The 26,775-nt window shown below is 41.4% G+C and overlaps 1 protein-coding gene across 1 annotated transcript in view; it reads right to left on the reverse strand.

The window, feature by feature from the left end:
* EGFLAM (EGF like, fibronectin type III and laminin G domains) overlaps positions 1-26,775 on the reverse strand; it is a 149,070-nt gene that overhangs the window by 76,522 nt on the left and 45,773 nt on the right. The window contains exons 2-5 of the mRNA XM_016153845.2: positions 19,442-19,551; positions 18,415-18,498; positions 9,493-9,610; positions 8,149-8,284 (exon numbers count right to left, since the gene is read on the reverse strand). Coding sequence (XP_016009331.2) covers positions 8,149-8,284; positions 9,493-9,610; positions 18,415-18,498; positions 19,442-19,551 — 448 coding nt within the window. The remainder of the gene's footprint in view (positions 1-8,148; positions 8,285-9,492; positions 9,611-18,414; positions 18,499-19,441; positions 19,552-26,775) is intronic.

Genomic DNA, 26,775 nt, shown 5'->3' on the forward strand with positions numbered 1-26,775 from the left:
AACCAATTATATTGAAAACAATTATTTAAAAATATGATATGCTCATAGATGTACTTCTTTATTAATAAGTTAGATAATAATACCTAGCGATCGACTTAATAACTATAATAATTTTAAACTGGTGGTAAGCATAACTGGAATTTTGAGATATGTGCAACAATTGTAATGGGATAAGAAAATATCTATGATTCTAATGGTGATGAAGTCACAGGAATTGCTAATACCAGTTAGGTATTGTTTGCCTATGTACTTTTGTTGCCTACATTCATATTTGAAAGAACTGCTAAACTTCAGTTGGTGAAACTCAGGATCTAATTTTTGTCCAACCAAAGTCCAGGGGCCCCTCAAATTCAATCCTCTCGAAGATCAAGACTGCAGGTCAAGCACCCTGTTCTAGGAGAAGAGACATGATCCCAGAGATTATCCAGGGCGAACACAACGAGGGTGGAGGAAACCTCATGCTCAGAAAAGCCTCCACTTCTCTGTCAATTCTACAGATGGGTTTTATGAAGGATTTGTTCTACACTTAAATGAATTGCAGAGAAAGTCCAAAACCACTAAGAAGTCATGGTTTTTAAAAAATGTATTATTTGACCTTCAGCTTTCAGCCTTCTTTCTTTATTTACAAACCGGTTCACCCCAACCAAATGACAAACAGATGGATAGATTGGGGTAATAAACTCAGCTGGCGTTTTGTGCCGGGCAGAGCAACAGAAGAGCACACTTTCACTTACAGTTTACAAATGGCTCCCAACGCTGTTACACAAGAATTCAATTTATGTCAACTCCCATCAATCTGACCTGAGATTACACTGGGACCACTTGTGACCGCTCGTGGTCGCTCTTGGTCAGAGGGATTGAAGCTTTAAAGGATCAATTTGTATAACTATTGGTCAGACTTCTGCAAAACATTCAGAATCGCCCTTCCATTTGAGCCTGGATGGATGAACTTGGCAGCTGCCAGGATTTCTGGGACCAAGCACCAGTCTGGAAGGTGCTTCTGAGATTTTCAATTTGGTAACTAAAGGTAAGAAAAAAGACTTCTTTGTGAAGCACCACTTGTTAACATAAAATCTAAGCTGATATCGGAGCAAGCTCATTCTTGCTTATTTCTAAATCTGGTGGTAAGGAAGCATAACTTCCTAAACACGTTCTTAAAAAAAAAAAAAGGCAGATTTTTGGGTTTTTTTCCCCCCACTCTCTTCCAAATTAACTGTGTAAGAACAATTAGTTAAATTTTTAGGTCCTATAGTTTTAGGGGTAGGAAAACCAACACAGTGCTACCTCATGGTTAAATATTGCAGCCATTTGGCCAATTATTGGTATAAATTCTAGTAAAAGGCTATGAAAAAAATTGGCAATTCACTTGTATATTATAAAGAACTCCAAACACAAGTTAGTATTCCGTGCAAAATAAAATCACAACGTGAACTTTCAAGTTAGTCTTACACATTGAGGTATTATGTGAAGCTTTACCATGTACTGATATTCCTTTTATGATGAGAAAACAAAGGCAATAAATAACACCCTGTCAGGGGACAGGGGAGAGAGAGGTGTTTGCACATACTTGTTGGGGTTTTGTCTGGCTTTTATTCCTGCAGTTGGTGAGGTAGGATGTTGGTTACTGTTGTGGCCTCTGAGATTAGTGGTAAAGGATTCACTGAACCCCCTGTGGCTACTGTGGCAAAACATTTCCATTTTTCATGTGGCTCAGGATAAGAAAAAAAACCAACATAAACAAAATTGTCCCTGAGCCACTCTTCAAAGTGCTATACATGTATCTTTTCATCTTCACGACCCTTCCTAGGTAGCCACTATTGTCATCCTACTTTACAGCTGCGGGAAGTAAGGCTCAGAGAGGTTAGGAAGCTGTCAGGAGGCTCCATCTAGTTGTTGGCATTTTCTAGATTCAGTGCCATGACTGTCTCCAAATGTTCACCAGCACTTTTTTGACAAGAATTACGTTTACTCTGTGCTAAGGGCTGTATTCCACAGAGGGAAGGGAGTCAAACGTTGCCCTCGTGTTATGGTGAGAAAGACAGACCTTGAGTGGTAATTAAATGTGAGTGTGATGAGTGTTGCAAGTAAATGTTGTACCTAACCCAGTCTGAAGAAGGGCTAAACGTTCAGAGAAGGCTTCCTGGAGGAAGTGATAATTAAACAGGGGTCCCGATGAATGAACAAGAGTAGCTAAGTAAAGAGATAGAAGAGCTATCCTGGCAAAGAATAGCGAGCATAAAGACTTCTGGCCGAGAAAGAACATGGCTATCTAGAAAAGCAGAAAAGACCTTTCACAAAAACCATATATAGGAAGAGTTTACATTAATTAGGCACTTACTATGTGCCAGGCACTGTTCTGTACATTTCATGTTATCAACTCATTTAATCTCACAACAACTCTATAAGGTAAGTAAATTATTATCCCCATCCTTCTCTCTGAAGAAGCATAAATAATTCACCCAAGATCAAATGCTTTAAAAGTGAGGAGCGGTAAGGGTTGGACTAGAGAGTCTAGCTTCAGAGCCTGTATATAAATCGCCAGTCTATACTGCCTCACTTTTGTCACGAGGATAAAAAAAATCAGAGTCACCAGATTTTAGAAGTCAAACTGTCCAGCCTTATTTTATATGTAAGGAAGCTGCAAATTAGAATCAAGCCACTCGTCCCCAGGGTTAGAAGCCAGCTCAGCTCTTGTCTTCTGATTCCACATTTGGACAAACTTAAACCTGAGAGATGAAACCAAGAATCAAACTGTAAGTCTCAATTCTGAATGAGAAAATGCTTTAACTTTCATAGTCTGTGACCTTGACCATGAGTCAAATCATATCATCCCTTAAAACTATTCAAGGAAAATCCATAATCTGTTCTGCTTCCATTCTGAATCCTAGACTTGATTTTCATTTCAGTAACAGCCTTTGCAGGGTCACTTCCTATGAGGAAACTAATTAAGTTCATTTGTTACTCGTAGGTTAAGAAAGAGTTTATGATAGGACAGAAAGATAGATGACTTTTGATAAAAATGTCGATTTGTGAATAATTTTCAAAACCCACCTAGGTGTGCATGACCTTGAGATTCTGAAGTGAAAATCGGCTTGGGAGCAGCCTTGTGTGAAGATGAATTTTGCAAGTCTTATTATTAAAGCATCTACAAGGGACCAAGGAATTATTTAGGAAGAATGGCGTGAAAGGGAAAAGAGAGGAAGCCTTTGTTATTTCTCATTTATTAGTATAATTTTCTTGGGCTGAGATTTAGAGATCAACATCTCTTGACCTGTGTCGCTAAAACATACACACAAGTATTTCGAACTTTCACAAAATAAGTACTCAAAATAAGCCAGTGGTGAACTTTTTACTGAAAATGGCCATTAAAATCTTTATTCTACCCTTTTCAGCAACAGACAATGCAAAGCTCTGAAGGAATTTTAACCAATCAGTTCACACCTACATAAATACCATAGGTAAGTTAAATGAAAACTATCTTTCACTTTCTCCTAACCTGATAGCATATGTAGCACATGGAACTCCAATTGGAACATCAGAGGTGAGGAATATTTTTCCAAGCCTTTGGTTTTCATTGCCACCATAGTATACGTATTTTTGCTTATGAGAAAGGCAGTTACCCTGGGGAAATTCTTAGGCAGAAGGAGGAAAGTTTCTCAGATATTTATAGCCAAAATATTTCAAAATATAGGTAGCTATATTTATGCTTGGTATTTATTTTAATAAACACTAAGCAATGCTGCCCACAAAGGAAATTTCAGTATCACTTTAGAAAAAGAAAAAAAAAATTCTCTTTCACCTCTGTTGCATGGTTTTTCTGTTGTAAAAGAACAGATAAAAAATTTTGAGACATTGCAAAATATGTTACAGGCTGCAGGCTTACTTAGAATTTGCCACTTCGAATCTTTTCTACACTGATTAAAAATTAAAAATCTACTGTTAGCAAAAAAGATAATGAATAACTGCAGGCCATCTTTGGGGGAAACAGAAGCTGGATGAAGAACAAAAACTTGCTTGGTCCTAATCCCATTACTCACATGAGCATCATAAATACATAATGTTCACCTGAAGTATCACCAAACCAGCAGATAAGAAGTCAGTACCCCCACATCCTGGTCTAACATAATTTCTCAGGCCAATCTTTTATTAGCCAGTTAAGTTTTTTTGTTCGCTTTGCAAGATTATTTCCTAACAATGTCTTTGATATCATTATCCTTATTGAATAAGAACAACCGATATGTAAGCATCGCCAAGACAAAGAGAGGACTGGAACCTAATCTTCCAATGACAGAACTTAGATAGGTTGAAATCTGAAGATAACCTCTGGTGATAAACTGATTTCTACAATTTCCTAGCCTTGGCCTATCAAGTGCCTGCCTATAGAATATAGGGAGAAACTTTTGGTTCATACAGAGACCTGTTTTCAAGGTGTTTCTGTACACAGGAGGTATCTGGGCAAAAGGAATTCAATATTAAACATTAAACAAACCTCTCCCGGTAAAATAGAGTAACTGAAGACCCCCAAAACTTTTCACACTAATTGCAATTTCTGATTTAGAGCCCAGGAAAGCTCTCTCTAAACACATATCCTCAGGCACTCACCTGTATCAGGACAGACTCTGAGATGTTTACGAATGAATGCAGGGATTTATTTTGCAGCCAAACAGTAAAGGCCACAACAAGCTATGAAAGCTTTCTTTCTGGAACAATAGCCAACTTCAGGCTAAAAGGAGGCTTCCGATATTCTCGGCCAGAGGGGCTCTGGGAGGGCTGAGTCCATGCTTCCGTCTCTGAAGGTGGATCACAGGCATGAAGTGATGTTTCATGAAACAAACACTGGGCTGAGAGTCAGGGGACTTCAGTTCTAATTTTAATTCTGTCCCCATCCAGTCATTTCACCATGGGAAAGCAACTTAAGCAACTGAGTCTCACTTTCTTTCTTTAAAAAAAGGGAATTAGGGATATAGTGGGAAGGAAACAAACACATATTGAACGTCTACTATGTATAATAAACACTATGTGAAATCTATGACCAACAACCCTGCTATGAGGGTCACATTAACTTGATTTTACAGATGAGGAAATGAAGGTTCTGAAATGAAAATCACTTGACTGGAGCTACATATTCTGGAAAAGATAATAGAGGCAGAATTCCTACCAGAGAGCAGGAATCAAGGGCTGACATTCTACCATGTTCCTTTTGGAATTCAAGATTTCCAAGAACTCTAAACCGGAAGCTAGCTTTCCAAGACACTGTGAAGGTATATATGTCAATATAAACACAAAAATGTATGTAACAGTTTGTTAGAATGGTGTATAATTTAAAAATATTTATACATAAAAACTTGGGGCCTGAGCCCCTCAAATGTTAGAGACAGTTCTGAATGTTAAAATGCATTTTTGTTGGAGAGAAATTATAATTATTAAAGCTAGGTACAGAACAGCCATGTATACCTGACACTTTTGCAGGTTTTTAACGTCTACAAAGTTCTTTCTTATATGTAATTTCACATGATTCTGCCAACCACACACCATAACTTTGGAAGGAGTTATCACTCATGTTTTTCAGATAAGGACACTGTAGTCAGCGCCTCTGGGGCCTGTGTTACCTTCCCTTGTCTCACTGATTTTAGCAGCCCCTGGGGTATGGAGAGTTCCGTGTGAGCTCAGACTTGCCTTGTGTGACCAGTATCCAAACTCAAGCACCTACTATGCTCATATCACAGCTCCTTCTCTCCCAGGATCTCCACACCCCATCTCCTTAATCCACATGCCAGTTGAGCCAAAAGGCTGGGAATTATACCTCTGGGAAAGAACCCTCACTCAACCAAGGAGGACAGAAGCTGAGGGTAAATGGCTCCTGTCCTTTTGACAGGTAAATTTGATAGGCAAATTCGACAGGAATTCTGTACACTTCAGAGAAGTCTCAGTGGAATCAAGCTCCTTCTGTAGCCCCTGTTGCCTATAGAGGTGACTTCAGTAACACAAACTTATGCGTGCGTCTTCCTTCTTTGTCTCACTCTCCTCACTTCTCATTCCTTTTTCTAAAACTACTTGCATCCAGGTCCTTGTCTCAGACTCTGCTTTGGGAAAGAAAAACTATGAGAGGCATTGAGACTTCAGGAGGGGAGGTGACCTGCTCAGAGCCAACTCCTTCAGTGCTTCTGGTTCTTAATCCAATGAATCTCTTTTATCTTTCACTTTCACTTGTGCACACAGGTTAAAAAATGAATTTCTACCTTTTAACAACATTCCAGACATAAAATAAGTTTTAAAAAAAATACATGCTTTAGCACAAAATTAATAATAAATGACAACCATCACCTTTGCTGGGGGTTACACAGATGTTCTGCTAGGTTACCATATAAAACTAAAAATTAAAAAAACTCAGCATTTTTCAAAATTCTGAAGTGTTACATTATGCTTTGCTGGTGTCGGACAAGTAAATTAGAAATGTTAAGCTTCACTCCAAGTTGTACAGATGAAAAAGCTGAGGTTTTAGGATTTTCCAGTGTTATATTTTTAACTACTTTTGGAACCAGAATGAGAACCTTTTCTACTCCAAGAGCACTCTAAGCTTTGTCTACCAAATCTGTTCACTGGCAGGATTTATATTCTCCTCAGTGAAGATCACTGGCCTGGAGCCTTATGGTAGGCAACTGTTATTTATTTATTTTAACATTTCTCCCTTTTCCATTGATCGCACCTCACTTTTCAACACTCTTGAACTCTCAGTCCATGCACTTCAGGTCTAACTGACCCACCAGTTCTTACTTCCAGAGCTCAGAACATGACATGTGCTGACCAACTCCTGTATTCTCCTCCCTGGTTGCAATAATTGGCTCAGAGACTGGAGAGAGACCCTAGCCTGGCCGATCAGAGTGAATATTGACACTTCAATGGGTCCACTAAGAAACAGCTACTCTTTTCCTTTGGAGAGCTAAACTACTCGTCTATGAGACTTCAGGACCTGGTGGCCATCAGCCACCGCACAGGAAGAACTTGACTGAAAATGAAGCTGATAAAGGGGAGAGCATAGCACACAGACCACTGATGTGGCGAAGACCTAGTCTTCCTTGAATTCAGGTCTGCCACTGGACTTTACCGTCTCAGGAGCTCGTACATTACCGTTTCATCTTCTTTCAGTCTTCTTCCACTTGGAATTCTACAAGTCCTACCTGAAATAAGCTCTGTACTCAAGCATTAAAGAAACTCAGTGCAGAACTTCTCTGAAGAAACAAGTAATTGTTTTCCACTACCAAGGAATAAGCTAGAAAGTCAAGAAAGAGAAATAAAACTAATCAAATCTTGGCAGAATCCTTTGTCCCAGCTTCAGAGAGCCTCAGGAATGAGGTTGAACTGAACAAGTCTCTTTATGAATCCAAAACGCGGCAAGTCTCGGACAAGCCCTATCACCTTTCATGGAGAGAATACCAATTCCACAAACGCTGTTTTCATCAGCTAGGTGCTCCAGTTCAAAATCCAACTGCAACTAGAGTTCAGAGGAAGAATCTTAGCTTGGGAATTCTTTTTGCTCATCTATTTTTCCTTTTGCTAAAAATTACATAGCAGCATTAAGAATCCTGCGTTTACGTTTGTGAGCTCTTAGAAAGGCTTCACATCATTCTTTTACCCTCTGATAAGCTGAATAACAAGAACTGGAGAGGTAGATGAGAAAAAAAAAGCTGAAACCAAATCAAGAAACTTGTCTTCAGCATCATGGATGAGAAGGAAACAATAAATTGTACTTGTTTTTCAAGGGTTTTCCCCTTCACTCCAGAAAAGTCACCATCACATACTTCAGATATAATGTTTTAAAGGCAGGGAGGCAAGTTTCAGGCACGAGATGCAGGCAGGCTTGTTGTCAATGGTACCTTAGGAGTGTCAGAGCCTAGGACAGTCTCTGAGTGTGGAAGGAACTGGGGAAGAGGTAACGTGAATGGGGACAAGTTTACCAGATGATCCACCACTGAGGAGGGATGGGGAGAGGTGCTGGCCCAAGGATAGAGTATAAATATAGGCCTCCAATCCTTTGTCATCTCTTGTACACACACACACTAAGGAGACCACCCTCCCTCTAGTCTTCTGTCATGCTTGCAATACCCGAGGTCACTACATTTGGCTTTTGGATGTGACACACAACCTCACCTGATGAATTCCACAGAATAGTACTGAATAGGGGCACTTCCTTCACTCTCTCCGGGTTTCCAGGACAGGGCCACCTCGGAGTCAGAAACCACAGTGACGTGTGGCTGTTGCGGTGCCGTGGGAGGCAGGCAGGAATCTAGGCAGGACAGCAAACAACTGGTTGGCTTGTGATCTTTGCTACCGAAGTGGTTTAATATATATTGTTAAAATTGTGCTTCCTACAGCCTAAACACCTCTATACAGAACAGCCTCAAAATCCGAACAAAAACAAAACAAAACAAAACAAAAAATTGCAACTGGAATCACTATGTACAGTTTGAGCCAATGAGAGCTAGTCTTCCCTTCTTCCCCCAGCCACCCTGTCTGGAAATCCAACCAAATTATGTTCAGGCCACTGACCCTGGAACACTCAATGGTCCGATCTTAACACCCTTTAAAACCTTCAATCACCTCCTAATAGTATTTCATCTCTGTTGGCATGTCAGAATTGATATTTACCTACAAGGAAAATTAAATGCTTAATCACTTGCCTTCAGGTGTGTGTGTGTGTGTGTGTGTGTGTGTGTGTGTGTATGTTCTCCTGATCATCAGAATAAATACCAATGGTAGGATATTTGAGAAACACCTTCATTTGTAAAGACATAGGAGTCACTCATGATTCTCTCACCCCAAGGTAACTGCTATTACTATTTTCATATCCAGACTTTCATATATCTCAGCCTTCATTTATACTATTGCTTCTGCCAGAAACGTTTTTCCTGCCTTCTCTTCCTAGCAATAACTAATGCTGTTTTCAAAATTGGGGCCGAAGATAGGATTCTTCCTGAAACCCTCCCTGAGTCTCAAGGTGGAGGAAGTGCTCCCTCCTGAGTGTTCCAAGCTGGCTGCACAGGCTCCTGCCACGATGAACCCCTTGTGAACAATGACACATGATCCGAGCACTCTTGTCCCCAGTGTCCAGCATGGTGCCACCTTAACGAGCTTTTGCTGGATTCTCTGCTCTGACTTCCCTTCCTAACCTTCTTAATTCCTACTCGTCATCAGATCTCCACTTAGTAGTCATCTCTTCAGGGAATTCTTAGCTTACTCCGACATCGAGTCTTCCTTTGTACATTCTTACAGCACAATAGAAAGCACTTATCGCAATCCGTGACTACCCATTAATTAGATAATGTCTTGTCCCACCCACAGAGTTCTGAGAGGGCAGAGCCATGTTCGCCACCAAATTCCAGAGCCTACTACAGTGCCTGGCACACTGTAGGTCCTCGTTGATTTATACTGAATGAAGGAATGAATGAAGAGCACCCATTACTTTCGTATTATTAATGAATTAAATCCATTTACCTTGAGACAAAGTGGTAACATGTCGAGGAGAGCTAAGTCGCCCTTTGCCCATCAGGCCGTAAGCTGCTACGCTCACTTGATATTCCGTGCCTGGTTTCAAACCTCCGATCACTTCCTCCTGTCAACGACCAAAAAGGAAGGGTGTCAATGATCAGAAGTTCTTTTGGGACAAAATAGACAATTTTCATGAGGGTGGCATCTAGAAGCCCCTGTAAAATAGCTTGGTACTGAGATTGTTTTGCTCTCTCAAAGATTGGACAGGTTTTAAAATTTACAAAGAGGAAAACAACCATGACATATTTCCCAAGACTAGAGAATTACGCTTTATTGGAATCTATACAATAAGTGACTAAGGTTGGGGAGCATATACAACATGGATTCGCTGGACAAAGGGATGATTCATGTCTCAGGTGGGACAGAATGGGATGGTGTGTGATTCCATCACACTGCTCAGAAGGGCACGCAATTTAAAACTTAGAATTGTTTATTCCCATTTAATATATTAAGACCTCAGTTGACCATGGGTAACGAAACTATGTAAAGCGAAATCTCGGAAAAGGGAAGATATCTTAGCTTCTAGCTTCTAGCACCACCTTCGAGTGACACTTTCTAAATCCACATCTCCAGCCCTGACCTGCCTCTTGATGTCCAGACCTGGGTTTGTGACAGCCTCTTGAACTCCACCCAACAGCTGTGAAGCAAATCAAAGTCAACATCACCAAAGCGCAACTAATCATTCCTCCTTCTCCCACCAAAAACAAAACAAAAAATTGCTTCGCTTGTGTTCTCTCTCTCATTACTCAGACCAGAAATTCTGGACACTTTCTCTCTGTTCACTCCTCCCTGACCACTGTTCAGTTACTGATACAATTACCAGTAGTCTCTCATTTCACTTGAATCTGTTTATGTCCTTTCATCCTCATAGACATTTAAGTCCAAATCCTCATAATTATGACACTGGGCCCCGATGCTCCCTGCCACCAATACGGCCGGCACCTCCAAGGTAGACTCCACACTGCTAGTAGAGCTGCCTTCCCAAACACCAAAGCCGATCATGTCACTTCCCACTTTAAAATCCCTTTAGAATAACATATCTGTGTCCCCCTGTTTATCCTTCTAACATCATACTGAGCCACCTCCCTTCCTTGCATTCTATATTCCAGTCATACTTAAGAACTTGGCAGAGCTCAAATTTACGCCATTCAATTCCTTGCCTCTGGGCCTTTGAACCTGCTGCTCCCTCTACATGAAATGCCCTTCTCCCCACTCCTGCCTGGCTCACTCCTGCTCATCCTTCATGACTCAGTTCCGCTGAGACATTACCTCATTTCTCTGACCCCCAGCCCCCAGTCTGGTTAGGCACCCCTCCTGTAGGCCCGGTGTCCTTGGTATACCTCAGTCTTAACACCACTCACCTGATGCTGTAATTGTCTGTTTATTTGTCACCCTCTCACCCCCTACTCAAGGGAAGGAGGCAAGTTCTCATTCCTCTGGCATCCCAAAGCCTTGCAAAGTAATATCAGACATGTAGCAAATGCCCAAGTAATGCTTTTTGATGAAGGACTAAATGAACCAGTCAATGAACAAAAGAAAGAAATTAAACCAAGATGTCCACTATAAGCAGATTACCTCATTAAGAACCAGCTCCTACTCCTGGTGCCTGCATCTTCATTAGGTACCTTTGCCCCCAGCTCTGGAGGTAGTAACTCCAGATACGGGGCTGATTTCCTTCTACTCGCCTCCCTCCAGCCACTTCCATGTGTCTTTCAGACCTGCTCCTGTCTCTCACTTCCTCTGAATCTTTACCTGGAGAGTGTCTATCTCCAATCCTCCCTTCCCTCTCCCTCTCCCCATTCCCACTCTATCCTACATGCAGCCGCACAAGAGGTCTTTGCTGAACATATGGACCTGCTTTCGCAGACCCCTCCTGCTCTAATTCCCTGCATCTGTGCATCCTAGTTCCACCATCTGTCCCTGGTTTCATGGCAAGTTGGGTGGTTAAGAGACTGGAGGTAGCAGGTGGATACGAGACTCTGTTCTCACTTCTCCCAACGGCCACTCCCAGGCTTTTCCCACAGAAGCAGAAATACATATTCAAACCGACTGAATGTTCTCTAAGTCTTTTGCTTTAGAATTCTTTCTCCCATGAATTTATTATGTTGTATGAATGATAGGGGTTATGGTGTGGTTTCATAGATTATGATAAATATTAGCAATGAGCTAATACCAAATACAGCAACCATTAGTTACCATGTATTATTTCTCTCTTCCAGGAACACGTATAGCCTGGTTTAATTCTTCATTCAGTCCTATGAGGCAGGTATCACTCTTATCTCCATTTATAGAAGAGAAAAGGGAATTCCTGAGAGGTTAATTATTTGCTCAAGGACATACATTTATTACGCGGCACGCTGGGTATTTGGAACCTGCTTTGTTTGACTCCGAGGCTCAAGTTCTAACTTGATAATACGTGCACAAAAAATACTGGATAATATTTAAGTCTACAAAACATACTTCCCATAAATACTTACTGAAGAATAGATTATTATTTTATCTATAAACATGGAAATTTATGTATTGGATATTTAAAAAGTTGGAAGATTAGTGCTACCTTTAGCCCAGGCATATTCTGAGAGGTAGAGAGTGACCCTCCCAGAAGTCAACTGTTTCCAGTCTTTTTCTGTTTCTATCCTGTGCTGACAGCCTGGTAAGTTGTCATAAGAGAATGAAATCCAGGGGACTGAATAGCAGGAGCCAGGAAAAGAAGGGCTGGATTCAATGATTTAACTGTCACTTCTTCCCTTGGCACCATTCCTCCCAAATGAAATCTCTCATTATATTGTGACTTGTGATAACCCTTGGATTCCTTAGTAAAATACCGCACAGTCCACAACTCTTTATATTTATGTCCTTAAATATCTTATAACCAACCACCTTTTCTTTTCTTTGGCAAAGTTGGGTGCTTTCCTGCAAAATAACCCTGCTTTTGTGTTTGTCCAGCCCTTTGTGAAATGAAAAATTCTTTCTAAAAGTTGCCTCCTTTGGCTTCTCAACACTACCCATGTATGTCATGCAATCAGAAGATTATATCTACAGAAGAGAAAAGCAAGGCCGCCTGGTTCACTGAGCCCAAGTAGAAAGCTCAAACGACTTTGAATCAAGTGAGTTATTCCTCAGGACTCTTGCCTCCTTCACAGATCGCCAGAAAGGACAAACTTTCATCTTATGATTGGTATAATCTAACGTTTTGCATGTATATACCATTCTGAAATTTATATCATCTTTGCATACCATTGTCACAGTCATTCTTCACAATAGTTCCAAGAAGTCAGTCTTACTATCTTTGTTTTTACAGATGATAAGACTAGACCCAGAGAGTTTATTTAACTACCTTGGGGACACAAATGGCTCTAGTTTCCTTCACAAAACACACCATAACTTAACATGCTTCCAACTTCCCAAGTCTCATACAGAGTATGTCAAACTCTCAGGCTAACAATTTGTTTTTCAGATGTCCAAATGCTTTTTCCTTGTCTACAGTGCCAGCCCCATTTTCTCCATTCACAGATTGTATGACACATTGTCCCCTCATATCCATGCTCTCCTCTTTTATAAGAGAACCCCCATATTGCAGTTGGGGCATGGCCACTCAAGTACTACATTTCCCAGCCTCCCTTGCAACTAGGTGTGGTCATGTGACTAAATTCTGTCCAACAGGATGTGAGTAAAAATGCTGAGGGCAATTTGAGTTATGCCTTTAATAGGAAGGATATGTTCCCTTTCTTTTTTTCCTTGTCTATGGACTAAAATGTGAAGGTGACAGTAAGTGAATGTGAACCATGGGGAAGAGGGCTACAGGGGTTGACAGAACTATAAAATGGAAGGATCTTGGGTCTCTGACATAGAGAAGCCATCAGAAGAGCTCTAAGCTTGTTATAGCCAGACAGTTATATGAAGGAAACATGAGTGCACACTTTGTTAGAATCACTGTTATTTTGGGTTTGGGAAACTGCTAGACTTTTACCATGATTAATATTTGACCCAACATACAAAAACAACCCAGATAGTTATGTAAGAGGAGCTCCTGAAAAAAAAATGGAACTGTTCCTTACTGAACAGCTGTTCCCTTTGCAGTGATGAAATCATGTTGAATGGTTCTGAATCTAAATATCTGAGGCTAATTTCAGATCCCACCTTTACTCCCTTCCATGCTGCATTTTATCCTACTGCTAGAAACCCAGGTCATGTTTCCAAAATTGAAGCTAAATGTTGTCCTGTTCACTAGTCCAGACAAATAGCTACTACACTGTGAGAGCATCCAGTTCATAGGGCTGAGAGGAGACATGAAGTTGGAGAGCCCTGGACCAGGAGCCAGGAGACCCAGGTTCTGAGCCAAATAGCTGTGCCACTTAACATCTCTGGCCGAAGCTTCAACACTAAAATTCTACAATTTTTCTTAAATAATCTTCACTGGTAACTAGTAACCTTGGATTCAACTTCGCAGTTGACTGTACAAGTCAGGGCTGGGCTTTGGCTGCCTTAGTGGAAGTTGAGTAGCATCATTAGGGAGGTGGAAAGCACCAGAGACTAGAAAAGTGGTATTTTCCAAACATTCTTCTTTCGGTGGTCCTGAGGAAGGCTAGCAGGCCTGCGTAGAGGGAGAAGTTGGAGGACTCTCCATTTCCTAAGTAGTTACAGAAAGTTAGGGAGTATCTTCCAAGGATTCACAGGAGGGACAGCATTGGCTTTGGGACAGGACAAATCTTTCTCGTACAGGTCTGTCCCGTATATTGCAGGAGAGTCAGCATCTCTGAAGCTTGTTCACTAAAATGCCCATAACATATCTCCATATGCCATATACAAAGGAATCCCTAGTTAGGAACCATTACGAGTCAATCCATTCACTGTACAGTCAAAGGGTTTAGTGACCTTGCCCAAGGTTACCCTTGCTCTGGTGACAAAGCTGGGACTATGAAATCACGATTCTTGGTTAAATTTTCTCTCCCTAACCTTGGATAATGTCTAAATAGAATCACTGTTCTGGGTCAACCAGACCAGAGGACTCCAAAGCAGAGTGCTGGTGCATACCCCTGGGGAGCAGGACAATCCACTGAGATGTTGGAAGAAAACAAACTTTATATTTCTCTTTTATTGCTTCCTTTTAAAATCTGTGGGGTTTTATAATGTACATAATATATTAGTAGAGTAGCATATTTATAATTTATAAATACATAAATATACATATATTGGTACATGTTCAAATATTTTAGCTAATGTGTGCATCATCAAAAAGTGTGGAGACCACCAGTTTAAACATCCTTTTCTATTTCTAACTTTAAAAAAAATTACGATTTGTTTCACCATTTATTTTTCCAGGATAAAATCTGTAGGTCATTCTTTTAAGAAAAAAGATTAAGTGTCAAATGCCAACCAAATCAGAAGTCTCTGTGTAGGTAGATTATCAAAGAATGCATCAGAATTCCACATAATTAGCCAGGCTATTTTGGTCATTTCATCATTTAAATAAGACTAAGCATTTGTCAACCCAATCTTCAGTTTAGCATTCAAATCCAGAAAGTCAATCAACCAGTTTTAGGAGACTGGTCCTGTCTTACTTAAGGAGAGGGTCCAGAATGGTTAGAGGAAATAAGGAAAAAAAAAAAAAAATGAAAAGGGGCAGGGGGAACTTACCCTCACAGTGGTGCTCACTTTAAAAAATATTTTCTCTTCTTTTCAATTTTTTTCACCTGGTTTTGGAACAGAGCTTAAATTATTTCGGCCTTTCAAAATGTTCCTCTTAACCTCACTCTGCCATGTGAGATGAAGCAGCACACATAAGAATAAATGTGGCTTCTTTCTAAACGATCAACGACGCACCTGGTGCGCTGTGCAGCCCTGCTCATGCTAGATGCAGGCTCTCTCCAACGGGCCTTACTCGGGATGAGGGAGATGCAGGAAAATGAACATTCTGATCAAAAGAGACTCCCCTGAATCCTGGACTGGGGCAAGGGTTTAACTTTTCTAAAGCATACTTAGAAAAATCACCTGATGATCAGATTGTTCCTTGAAAAGGAGAAAAAAAAAAAAAAAAACGGAACAACATGGAAAGGAATGGAAGACTTGGTGGAGTAAAATGAACCTACAGAGTAGCTGCCCTTCTGCCACGTACAGCCAAAGGCAGGAAACCCGCATCTTCGTAGTGTGAATTGTGTTGACCACTCGCTCAGTTCTTATTCCATGCCGGGCATGGTGCTGGGGCCCCATGACCGCCACCTCGTTTAATGCTCACAGCATCTTTATGCTGCAGGAAGACATGACCCGGGACAGAGGTTCCCAAATGTACTCTGTTCACGGCACCATTAGTGTCTCAGTAATATCTTTGCAGCACCTCTAACACAAAAGAAATAACTAACAGTTCCATTATTCAGCAGCTATACCCAAACGACTTGCCAGTACTAGTTCACACAGACGCGGCTGTTTCCTTTGAAAAGTCCAAGCTTTCCATAGCGCCCCTGGGAGTTGGCTGCAGAGGCTGGAGCATCTGGCACACAGTTTGGATCTAGAGATACACTACCTATGACATAGATGCTATTTGAATCCTTGTCTTCTCGATGAGGGAACTGAGATCCAGTAAGGTTACCCAGCTGGCTGGATGTCATACAGGAATCTGAATGCAAGTTGTCTGGATCCAGAGGCCACTCTGCTCTACCAGACCCCTCCCCTCCCCTCTTCCTGACTTGCTGCCTTTACAACTAGTCATTATTCCCTCTCTCCATGCTGAGTATTCTGTACCTCCCCCGCCCCCACCCAAACACACAGCAGCACACGGGCATGTAGGCACACATGCATGCTCATTCCCCCGGCTCAAACCGTTCCTTTCGATTTGAATGCCCCTCCCTCTCCTCTGCCCTTGCACAAACTGCTCCTGCTTCAATTCTCAGCCCCAAATTTTACCTCTTGATCACTTGTTCCTAGTAGTCTCTCCCTCTTCATAACCTCAGGCTGTTAAGTGGCATGTTAATGACATCTAGTCTCATGTTGCTCTCTAGTTGTTTTATCAGTGTGACTGCGATTTTCCCAACAAGACTAAAAGCTGCCTAAAAATAGGGGCTCTGTGTTGTCTTATGTTGGGTGTACAGCAGCAACTATGGAAGTTATGCAAAATAAGCAAGGTAGGCAACTTCTATAATTTGACAGTATACTCTAATGCCTGGCTGTAATTAACAGAAAACATATATTTAACATAAAGGCAAGATAACTGACATCTACAGGGCTTCTCTAGATTTTTACCAAAGGCTTTCACATACATGATTTCATTTGGCAACAATATAATTATTATATCCTTTTCATGGGAGAAAGGTAAGACTTCGACAGGGTAAGTGACTTCAGCCAAAGTTACGCCACCTGTAAGTGGGGGTAAGGGGTCTGGAAGCCCAGGGTGTCTGTCTTCCTCCTGGCCCTCCATTTCTTGCTTGCACTTTAGCAGGCTTCCCGGAGATGCCAGTGTCTGGCCCAAGTTCATGTGCTGGGGCAGAATCTCGATTTCAGAGGCACTATCCAGACTGTCACCAACACCGCGCCCTCCCTGTCTGGATGTTGTTCCGAGCAGAGCAGTGAGCCGCACTCGCTGCAGGACAGGAGGCTGATGGCTGGGGACACTGCCGAAGATACTGCCAGCCCCTTGGTGGGGTTCAGGGGCTTGTCGAAAGTTCCAGTACTACTTGGAGGAGATGAAACCCCAACTAGTAGTTTCCTAGGTGGGGCCAACCCGATTTACTCTCTTAGGATAAAATGAACCGGAAGATTGAGGCTGAGGGCTTCTGAGGGAAATGAGAGGTGTTTAGGCAAAAGTCTGAAATTAAAAGAATATCATGCAAAGTACATGCAAGCTGAAAATGTGTATCTCTTCTCTTTGAGTCACGAAGGCTTTAGTAAAACTATCCAGAGCAGGGCTCAGAAGTCGGTTCGCCCTGAATTTACAGTTTATTTACAGTTAGTTGCTAATGTATGATTTGGAGAATGTCATTTCACCTCTCTGAATCTCAGCATCCTTGTCAGTAAAATGAGGTCATAGGATAGTTGTGAAGATTAAATGGAAAAGCAAACGGAAAGCATGAGGGATAGAGCCTGGCAGGTAACAGATGCTCAGTAAGCGATAGCTACTTATCACGAATGACAAGTAGGTTTCCATGTACTGCGCCTAATAGCCACGTATTAATTAGACGCTACAAACATTACCACCCACCAACCGCCACCATCACAGCAGTATTCTGGGCATGAATGCTAACTCCTTGCAGAGCCATCCAAAACGCTCTAGCCTGTAGGTCAATTGTAGTAGAATAGGGAAGGAAGAGCAGAGTGAAAGCAAAGAAAACAGAACATGCCTAAGGCAGAAAAATTCACCCAAAGAGACCTTGACAGGAAACAGAAAAGAAATAGATGAGCCAGCAATTGGTTAGTGGAAGGACAGGGAGCTGGGTTCGAGAAGAAAAATAAACAACTTGGACCCTTTGAATGTACACTCCGAATTACATCATTTTCTTCTGCACTGTGTCTCCACGCAGCTGGGAAGATACAAATGTGTCATATTTCTTTATAAAGCTTTATTGGGATTTCAAAAAAATTAGAGTTGAATTTTATGAAAAAAAAAAAGAAGGAGAAAACAGCTGCAAGGGTGGGCTGAGTCCAAGACGGAAGTATTGATGCTAGAACTCTCTCATACGGCTGACTTTCTGCAGATACAGACGTACGTGACAAGGTAATAATGCACATGAAAGACATTTGTAAATTCCCAAGGACCCTGCAGCATAAGCTATGATTACACACACAGCAGCACGCACATGCCAACTTAGGAGTCCCGAACACTGCCGAAATGCCAGCCACGGGTATGTTTTGATGGGCTGCCAGGATGGAGGTACTCACAGTGGCCGCAGTGTCCCGGCTGAGTGGCACACTATGGGACCGCTCCTGCGGAGATTTATCTACGCCGACCTCAGAGTAAAAGACCTGGAAAAGACACAGACACCAGGGTGAGACTCTTCCAGATCCGAGGGCCCCGGGTTCTAAGTGCACACACATCCACAGTGGGTTCCGAGGTGCCCTGCCTCATCTCATACATGCTACTCCTGTGACAGCAAACGTCAGACACACAGCCAGGACCCCAAACGCACCAGCCTGCAGAGGCCAGGAGGAAAATGTGTGTCAGTGAGGCGTGAGGGAGAGGGCCGGGCCCAGCTCCTGTTATTTTTCTCAAAACCATGAGTCTCAGATAATCTTTCATTTTTCCACTTTTATATGACTTGAATCCAGAAACACATTTCTCTACTTTAAGAAGACAATAGGACAAGGGCATCGATAAACGGCAAGTCTCTCTTGGTGAAAGGGTTTGAGTAAGGGCAGTAAAGGCAGCTGACGCCCCATCTACAGTGGGCAGCTCAGCTCCAGCAGCCTCAGCACCCCGCAGGAATACGGGCCCAGAGCAGCCAGCTCTCCCCATACTCCCAGAGATTTCAGAACTCTCCAAAGGTTTATCTGAAATCTTCTGACGTCTAAAAGTTGACTCATTTTTAAAAACACCGTTTAAAGAAAACATTTTGGTGAACGTCAGCCTAATTTTGTAACCTCGGATAGGTAGGAATGCATTCTCTCGTCCCAACTCCACTTTGCCTGTCCACCCCTTCACTTTAATTCAGGTTTTACACCATTTTGTACTTATTAACCACATTCCACAGTGACTCATTATTTCCCATGTTTCTGCTTTAGTACCCAAATTTGACTGTCAGCAATTGGATACAGGAACCATGCCTTACTTAGTTTACATTTTCCCATCCTCGAACAGAATAAGGACTGGGTAGATCCTAACTGACTGATAGAGGAGGAGCAAAGGTGAGGATGACATAAAGTTACCCCAACACACCTACTACAGAAAGCCCCGTGGCCAGGTACTCACAGTATACCCAATGATGGGGTGCCCAGGATGCCTTGGCATTTTCCACTGGATGCTGAAAGCCGTACAGTTCAATGCGTCCAGCATGATATGGAGAGGAGGCCCCATCTTGCCTATTTTGTTTTTTGCCAAAACAAAAGAGGTTGTGTTAGAAGCTCCATGTGTTCTACCTTGAGTACACTTATACAAGATATAAGAAAGGGTACTTACAGATGAAGAGCGAACTTAAAGATGATTCCACAGGCCAGACATGCAACCATCTCTCTGATAGGCCAAACCTGTGTCAGCTGACTTCACCCGAACTCTGCTATTCCCTCCCAACCTGGCACTGGTAAGGAAATCAGCCCAGGTATTGCCCTCAGGCCTTTCTGTAACTTCTAATACCTCATAGACAAGGAAAGGGAGTTTGGGCATACCACAGATCAAAACTTCCAACTTGACTCTTGGAACTTGGAATGGATTAAAGCAAGATGTAACATATATATGTTTTGTATATGTGTTGTATAGATGTGTCTGTTTATATAGCTAGCATATTCCTATTGCATAACATCTCAAAATATAGTTAGTGTAAAATGGGTTAGAAATTTTCAAATATTTTACCGTATACTTACCTTAAATAATTTTGTCATAAATAATAAACTTTATGCTTATAAAAACAGATTGCACAGATCGCCAAAATTTAGAAAATACAAAAATAAAGGTGTCACCATTCGGAAATGAATCCTGTCAACATTTGAGCATAGTATGCCTCCTTTGGGTTACACGTAAATTTTTAAAATGCTAGTGTGTATGCGTATATAATTTTAATTTTAACTTACATATAATGTATAATTTTTATGTTTATTATTGTATTCATTATATATAATAAATATATATTTACAATTTTAAACCCTGGATTCCCTAGGACAGTTCTGATTCTAAACTATGTCTCACGATTATGTCCCCTTGGAATTGTAATAATGATGGAAGCTAGAGTGGCATCACAACAGGGCTTCACAGGCTGTGATGATGGGCAAATGGCCCAGGCCAGGTCTCACACTACCTAGGGGAAGAGTGAGGCACCCGGGATCAGGGCCTTGGTTTCACGTCTTTGTGAAGATTCTAAACTAGAGCTGGTGTGGAAGCCCAATGCGCTGAGCGTCCTGCCTTCCCATAGACTTACCAGCATGTCCCCACACACCAATTGGAAGACGTATCTTTTCTTTCTCAAAATTACTAATACTTATATGATGCTACAATGATTATTCTTATTTTCATTTGCTTTAAAAGAAGTACAATAGGAGAAATATTTGCAAACCATGTAAAATGTAAAAAGAATTCATAGAAAATAACAAAATATAAAAAATCTAATTTTAAAATTGGCAAAATATCTGAATAGACATTCTTCCAAAGAAGACATACGGATAGCCAATAGGTATATGAAAAAGGTGCTCAACATCGCTAATTATCAAGGAAATGCAAATCAAAACCACAGTGAGATGTTGCCTAACACCTGTAAGAATGGCTATTTTCAAAAAGGCAAGAGATAAGAAGTGCTAACAAGGATATAGAGAAAAGAAGACCCCTGAGCACTGTTGGTGGGAAAGTAAACTGGTGCAGCCACTATGGAAGAGTATGGAAGTTCCTCAGACAATTAAAAATAGAACTACCATACGATCCAGCAATTCCGCTTCTGGGCACTTATCCAAACAAAATGAAAACATTAGCTCGAAAAGATATCTGCATCCCTACATTCATTACAGCACTATTTATAATAGCCAAGATATAGGAACAACCTAAACGTCCACCGAGGGATGAATGAGGAAGATGTTATATATACTTATTATTATATGTGTGTGTGTATACGTATATATATATATATAATATATATATATAGTGAAAATTTATTTAGTCATAAAGAAGGGGGAAATCCTTCCATTTGCAACAACATGGATGAAACTTGAGGGCATTATGCTAAGTGAAATTAGACAGAGAAAAACAAATACTGTATGATCTCACTTATGTGTGGAATCTAAAAAGGGACAAACTCATAGAAACAAAGAGTAGATTGGTGGTTTCGGAGCAGTGAGGAGGAGAAGAATGGGTGAAGATGGTCAAAGGGTACAAGCTTCCATTTATGGTTGAATATATGTTGAGGCTCTGTACTGGATTGAATACTTGAAAGCTGCTAAGAGAGTATATCTTCAAAGTTATCAGCACATGCACAAAAGGTAACTGTGAGATGATTGAATGTGTCATTTCACAATATACACACATACCAAATTGTCGTAATGAACACCTTAAACTTAATGTATATGTCGATGATATCTCAATAAGGCTGGAAATTAGTTAATTAATTAATTGGGGGGGGGTAAAATACAGCTAAAACTCCATGCTCTATTCCTTTCCCCTTCCTTACTCTCTTCAAAAGGTAACATCCACTTGATACTAGTATCTTATCCACATACAAATTTATTTACTCATTTTATCTGCACATTTCTTTATTTTTACTGGAAATGACCTGTCCATCTGTAAAGGAATGAATCAACTGTCGTTTATCCCATAGAATGCACTCAAATCTTTCCCACCTGGACATTTCTATCTTTAAAAGAAAAAAAAAAAAAAAAACCATCTGAGGGAAAAGAGGTATCACTGAAGACCTTTATAAATTTTAAAGCACTATTCAAATATTAGTGAGCTTCTGATCTTCCCCTCATTGCGAACCTAGCAATCATCATTCTTTGGTTCCTAAACCATTGCCACTTGTCCACGTGCATTTCAGTTTCTAAAATTTCATTGTTGCCATCTTCTGTGCTTCCTTTTTGTTCTGCCCTTTCCCCTAATTTACAAGCATTTTAGAGGAGTTGTGAAGGACGTGTAAAAATGTTTGTTCAATTCATCGTGTTTCACCAGAAGTCAATCTATCCGCATAACGATGTGAGATGGAGGAGGAAGGTAGTATCCCCACTTTACAAGATGAAAGAACAGCGGTCTAGAGTCCGTTGATGCAAGATCTTATCGATAGGACAGAAGGCAGAGACACTGAGAAACAAGGTGGAGACGTCCTTCTTCTTTCCATTCCTAACGTTGGTGCTCTTGGCGATTCTGCCCAACCTCCTGTTCTCCGCTCCCACTACGCCCCATCCTAGATGCTCCAGATATCATGCAGGCCTCTCAAAGTCAACATGTCAAAATTACATTCATCATTTTTCTTTTCAACCTGAGCCCCTCCAGTAATCCCTGCCCTAGTAAATGGCATCATCATCCACCATGACTTCCAGAAACCTGGAAGTCACCCTCGGCATCAAATTGGTCACATGGTATCCATCCTCTTCTATTCATGGGGACCTCAGAATCCTCCTCAACCCAGTGCAGTGGAACCTATCTGCCTTCTGTCAAGACATCCCCAATGATTTCTCTGGCCTTTTGAATCCTAAGAAATACAGTTTCCTCCCCACAGGTTCCATATAGCCTGCACCCTCCTCTGGAGAATGGATGTTAGTAAACTAAATAAAACTTTCTTTTTTTTTTTCTCCTGCAAAGCAGTTCAATGCAACATGAAAGTTGTTTGGGCCATAGGATTAGTGGCTTTAAAAATTGTGTGTAGGAGGAGTGTGTGAATGGCCATCTTGTCGGAGGAAGCACCAAAGACCTAATCTTAAGGCATATTTGTATGGTGAGCACAGCATTTTCCTCCTTTTGTGTTTGTTTGCAGTGTCCTTGAGGGTAAGACAGGTCTCCAGCTGGGGGCTGTCTGAAGCTGTGCCTGCAGAGCAGGGACACTGTTTTTACATAGATCGTATAATTATTTGGTGTATATATGGAGAGGGGTAGGCTAATGGCATGAGTTAGCCATCCAGTGCCCGCCCTCCCCTCCCCCAGCTGGAGATAGATTCTGGGCAGGGAAGTGCGGCAGACTCAGAAAAGCCAGAGAAACCACTGGGGGGAGTCTTTGACACATGGCCTGGTATCAGCTTAGGCGACAAGGAGACATCGGTATGTGGTCCAAACTGGGGTGAGCCAATCAAAGTGTTCTCTAAATCTCTTCCAGCTGCCTGAGAGAAAGATAAGAGTGAAACTAACTTTCCTCACATCTCTACAGTTTCTGAGTCATCAAGAGAAAGTCTAATCTTTGGACAGGATAAGTCAAATCCCAGTTACATTTTCCAAAAATTCTTAATGAAGCAAAAAAGTTTTGATAATGGTTGTAATAAACTTAGGTCTTCTGGAATTTTATGTTATAATATAAAAATATGCTAGTGCTTCCTCGATATTAAAAAAAAAATCAAAGTCATAGGCTGCTTACATGTGGACAAGATTTAAGCAGATAATACAAAAATAACACTCATATTTAACCAACAATGGTTACAATGCCGGAAAGCTATATTACACAACAGAAAGCTAGTTTAGAAGCATTGTAGCCTTTAAAACTACTGTAATGCATTTATACACTATATCCTGAAGCTCTGTTCTTGTAAGCTAAAAGCTATACTTCTTAAGAGATAAATAAAAAGCATGTTTCTTTGCCATGAGGGAGCTGTATTCTTGGGCTTTCTTCTTTGGAGGGCTTTCAAAACTGTATTAGGTTTTTGCATCAGAAACCTCTGAATAATTAGGTCAATTTCTTATGGTAATTTTATTTCATAAAATACTTCAACTTCCTGAGCAAAATTCATCTCTGATTCAATTAGTTTTGTGATCCAATTCATAAAAACACTTCAAAATGCAAATAAAAATATCATTTGTGACAGAAATACATTGCTAGCTTTTTAGTTATTTGATTTTCACGGAATGAACCAAGCTATATTCACTGATGCAATGGAAAGTGCTCAGACTAACTAAAAATAATCAGGAAATTCTGAATAGGAGAGAAACCTTATTTCCATCTTTTTGAAGTTTGCTCCAACTATTATTACTAAAGCAACACTATGAATATATAACCACAAATCTGCCACTAGGGCCACTTCCAAGGTGATGCCTTCAAGGCAGCAGTAAAAATGTGGGTTTAAGACACAGAGCAGTGTTTGTTCTAGTTACCTGGGGATTCAAGACACCGTCAGACACCGAGGAACAACATGAAGTGTTTTCCGGAGCCCTGCTGGCTTCTCTTTGTGGGGGTAGGGGGTCGTGTTCACATCACGATCGTGCTTCCCTTTGAAATCCTCCACTCCAATGTATAATTCCAAAATATCATCTACCTCTCCAGAGTATAATTCCAGAATGTAATCTACCATTTCGGGCCAACACTCTCCATAGCTGGAGTGTGGCATCTCAGGCCAAGAGGACATGTCTACTGAGAGTCTGGGACCCCTACACCTGTAGACCACTCCCTGTGTAGCCAAGCCTCCAGATTCCCTGCACAGAGAGTCTCAAGTCTGTTTCCTGGTCCTTGGCGGCCTCTTCCCTGTATCTATCCTTCTTAGAATGGACCGTGCTGCTGGCATGTGCACCTTCAGGTCAGAGAGGTGGCCAATGGATTGCTGTTCGTAGTGCACAGAGCTAGGCTTGCAGCCCAAAGTGTCTGCATGTGTACACAGGAGCACCCTTCATGCAAGGACAGAGAGAGGGATGTACCAGACCAGGACTCAGGGGCCAGACTTCTACATGTTGCCTCTTTTCAAAGTGGAAATTCAAGGAGTCTGAGAAACCCAAATTTGAACTTGGCCTTCCAGATCATTAGGAAGGTATATTTCTTCTAGATCATTAGGAAAGTATATTTGTCAGGACAGAAGGGGAGAAAACATTGTATCTAATGGTTAACTTATTGAATGAATAGTGATTGCTCAAATGATTATGTGGGCATCTGTCTGAACTCCCCAGGTGGTGCTGATTTGCACCTGCTCCTGACTGAGACCCATTGCAAGTCCTATTTTTCCAAGTGATCTCATTCATTCCCACAGTGTCCCCATGCACCAGCCAAATGCACCTTTCAAGTAAGTTCCACCTAATTGGTCTTGGCCTCAATGGCTCACACAACCCCAAACTCCAAATGTTCCAGATTCAAGCCATTATCTTTGGCTTCCAAATCTCCTCTCCCATGTTCCCCGTAGTCCCAAACCTTGGACATCTTTAATTCATATCTCTCTCTCTCTCTCTCTCTCTCTCTCTCTCTCTCTCTCTCTCTCCATCTCTCCCTTTCTCCCTTCCTCTCCCTCTCCCTCTCCCTTTCTCTCTCACGTTCTAGATGCAACTCTCCATAGAATGTAAGTTCCAAGAGGGCAGGGATTTTGCATTCACCTTTACCCTTGTCACCTAAAATATCCTCTGGAACATAGTAGGTATTCCATAAATATTTCCTTTCTCGTTGACTAAATGACTGACCAAATAAATCCCTATCTTCCTCTAGCACTATGCAATGACCTTACTTCAGCCTCCTGAGTTAATATTCTCAAAGTAGCCACAAACCTGAGTTTGCTATTCCAGGTGCCCTAGATACCACAAGGACCACTAGGAAAAAATCATGGGTGCAAGAGCGGGTCATTTCTTTACCACTAGACCCCTGACTTGGTTGGAACCAGAGGCCATTTGCTTCAAATCAGAAACCTGCTGAGACCTGGCTCAGGTTCGAGCCATGTCCAGTCTGAGGTTTGAAGAGAACACTTCATTTTGGAGATCCCTGGGGTTGGCAGTCTGCTGCAGAAAACAGGGCCACTTTTCCAAAGAAGTCATGGAAGAGCCACTGGGGAAGGCCCAAGGAAATATGTGTTCCTAATATTAACTCTGCCCATCCTATGGGCCTGAAGCCACAAGCATGTAAGAAGAGGTCCTTTTAAGGGCCAGAGGTTATAATGTCAACCACCAGCCTCCTGTAAAGTTCTCTTAGATGACTCAAGGAACATGGCCCTCCTTGTAATTTTTCAGGCTCACTGCTAGATGAGCAAACTTTTCAGATTATTGTGACTACAATGAGTGTCCTGATGTGCAAAGAGAGAATCACCATTAGAACACCACAGTGATCATTGTCACAGGCAAAATCCATGGGTGATGCAAGCTTTAGTGGGGGAAGCTTTGCTAAAGAGAATATCTTCATAGCATCAAAGTATCTCATCAAAAATATTTACTGTGGCGATTTTCACATGTGTCCAGAAATTCTTTGATTTTCTTCCTCTGAGAGGTGGAGCTTAACTCCCACCACCCCCTACCCCTTTGCATGTGGGCTGAATTTAGTGATTCACTTCTAATAAACAGAGTACGAAAAGGGAGAAATGGTAGCTTTAGTGGAGAAACCTGCCAGACACCACTTTAACCAAGTGTTCAAGGTTAACATCACCAGTGAGAAGCATGTTGATGTCATTTGTCCCCTGATTTGATGAGAAGTGAATACTAGACTTCACCTGTCTAGTATTCCTGCCAACAAA

This window comes from Rousettus aegyptiacus, unplaced genomic scaffold, assembly GCF_014176215.1.
Source record: "Rousettus aegyptiacus isolate mRouAeg1 unplaced genomic scaffold, mRouAeg1.p scaffold_m13_p_8, whole genome shotgun sequence".
Classification (NCBI taxonomy): Eukaryota; Metazoa; Chordata; class Mammalia; order Chiroptera; family Pteropodidae; genus Rousettus; species Rousettus aegyptiacus.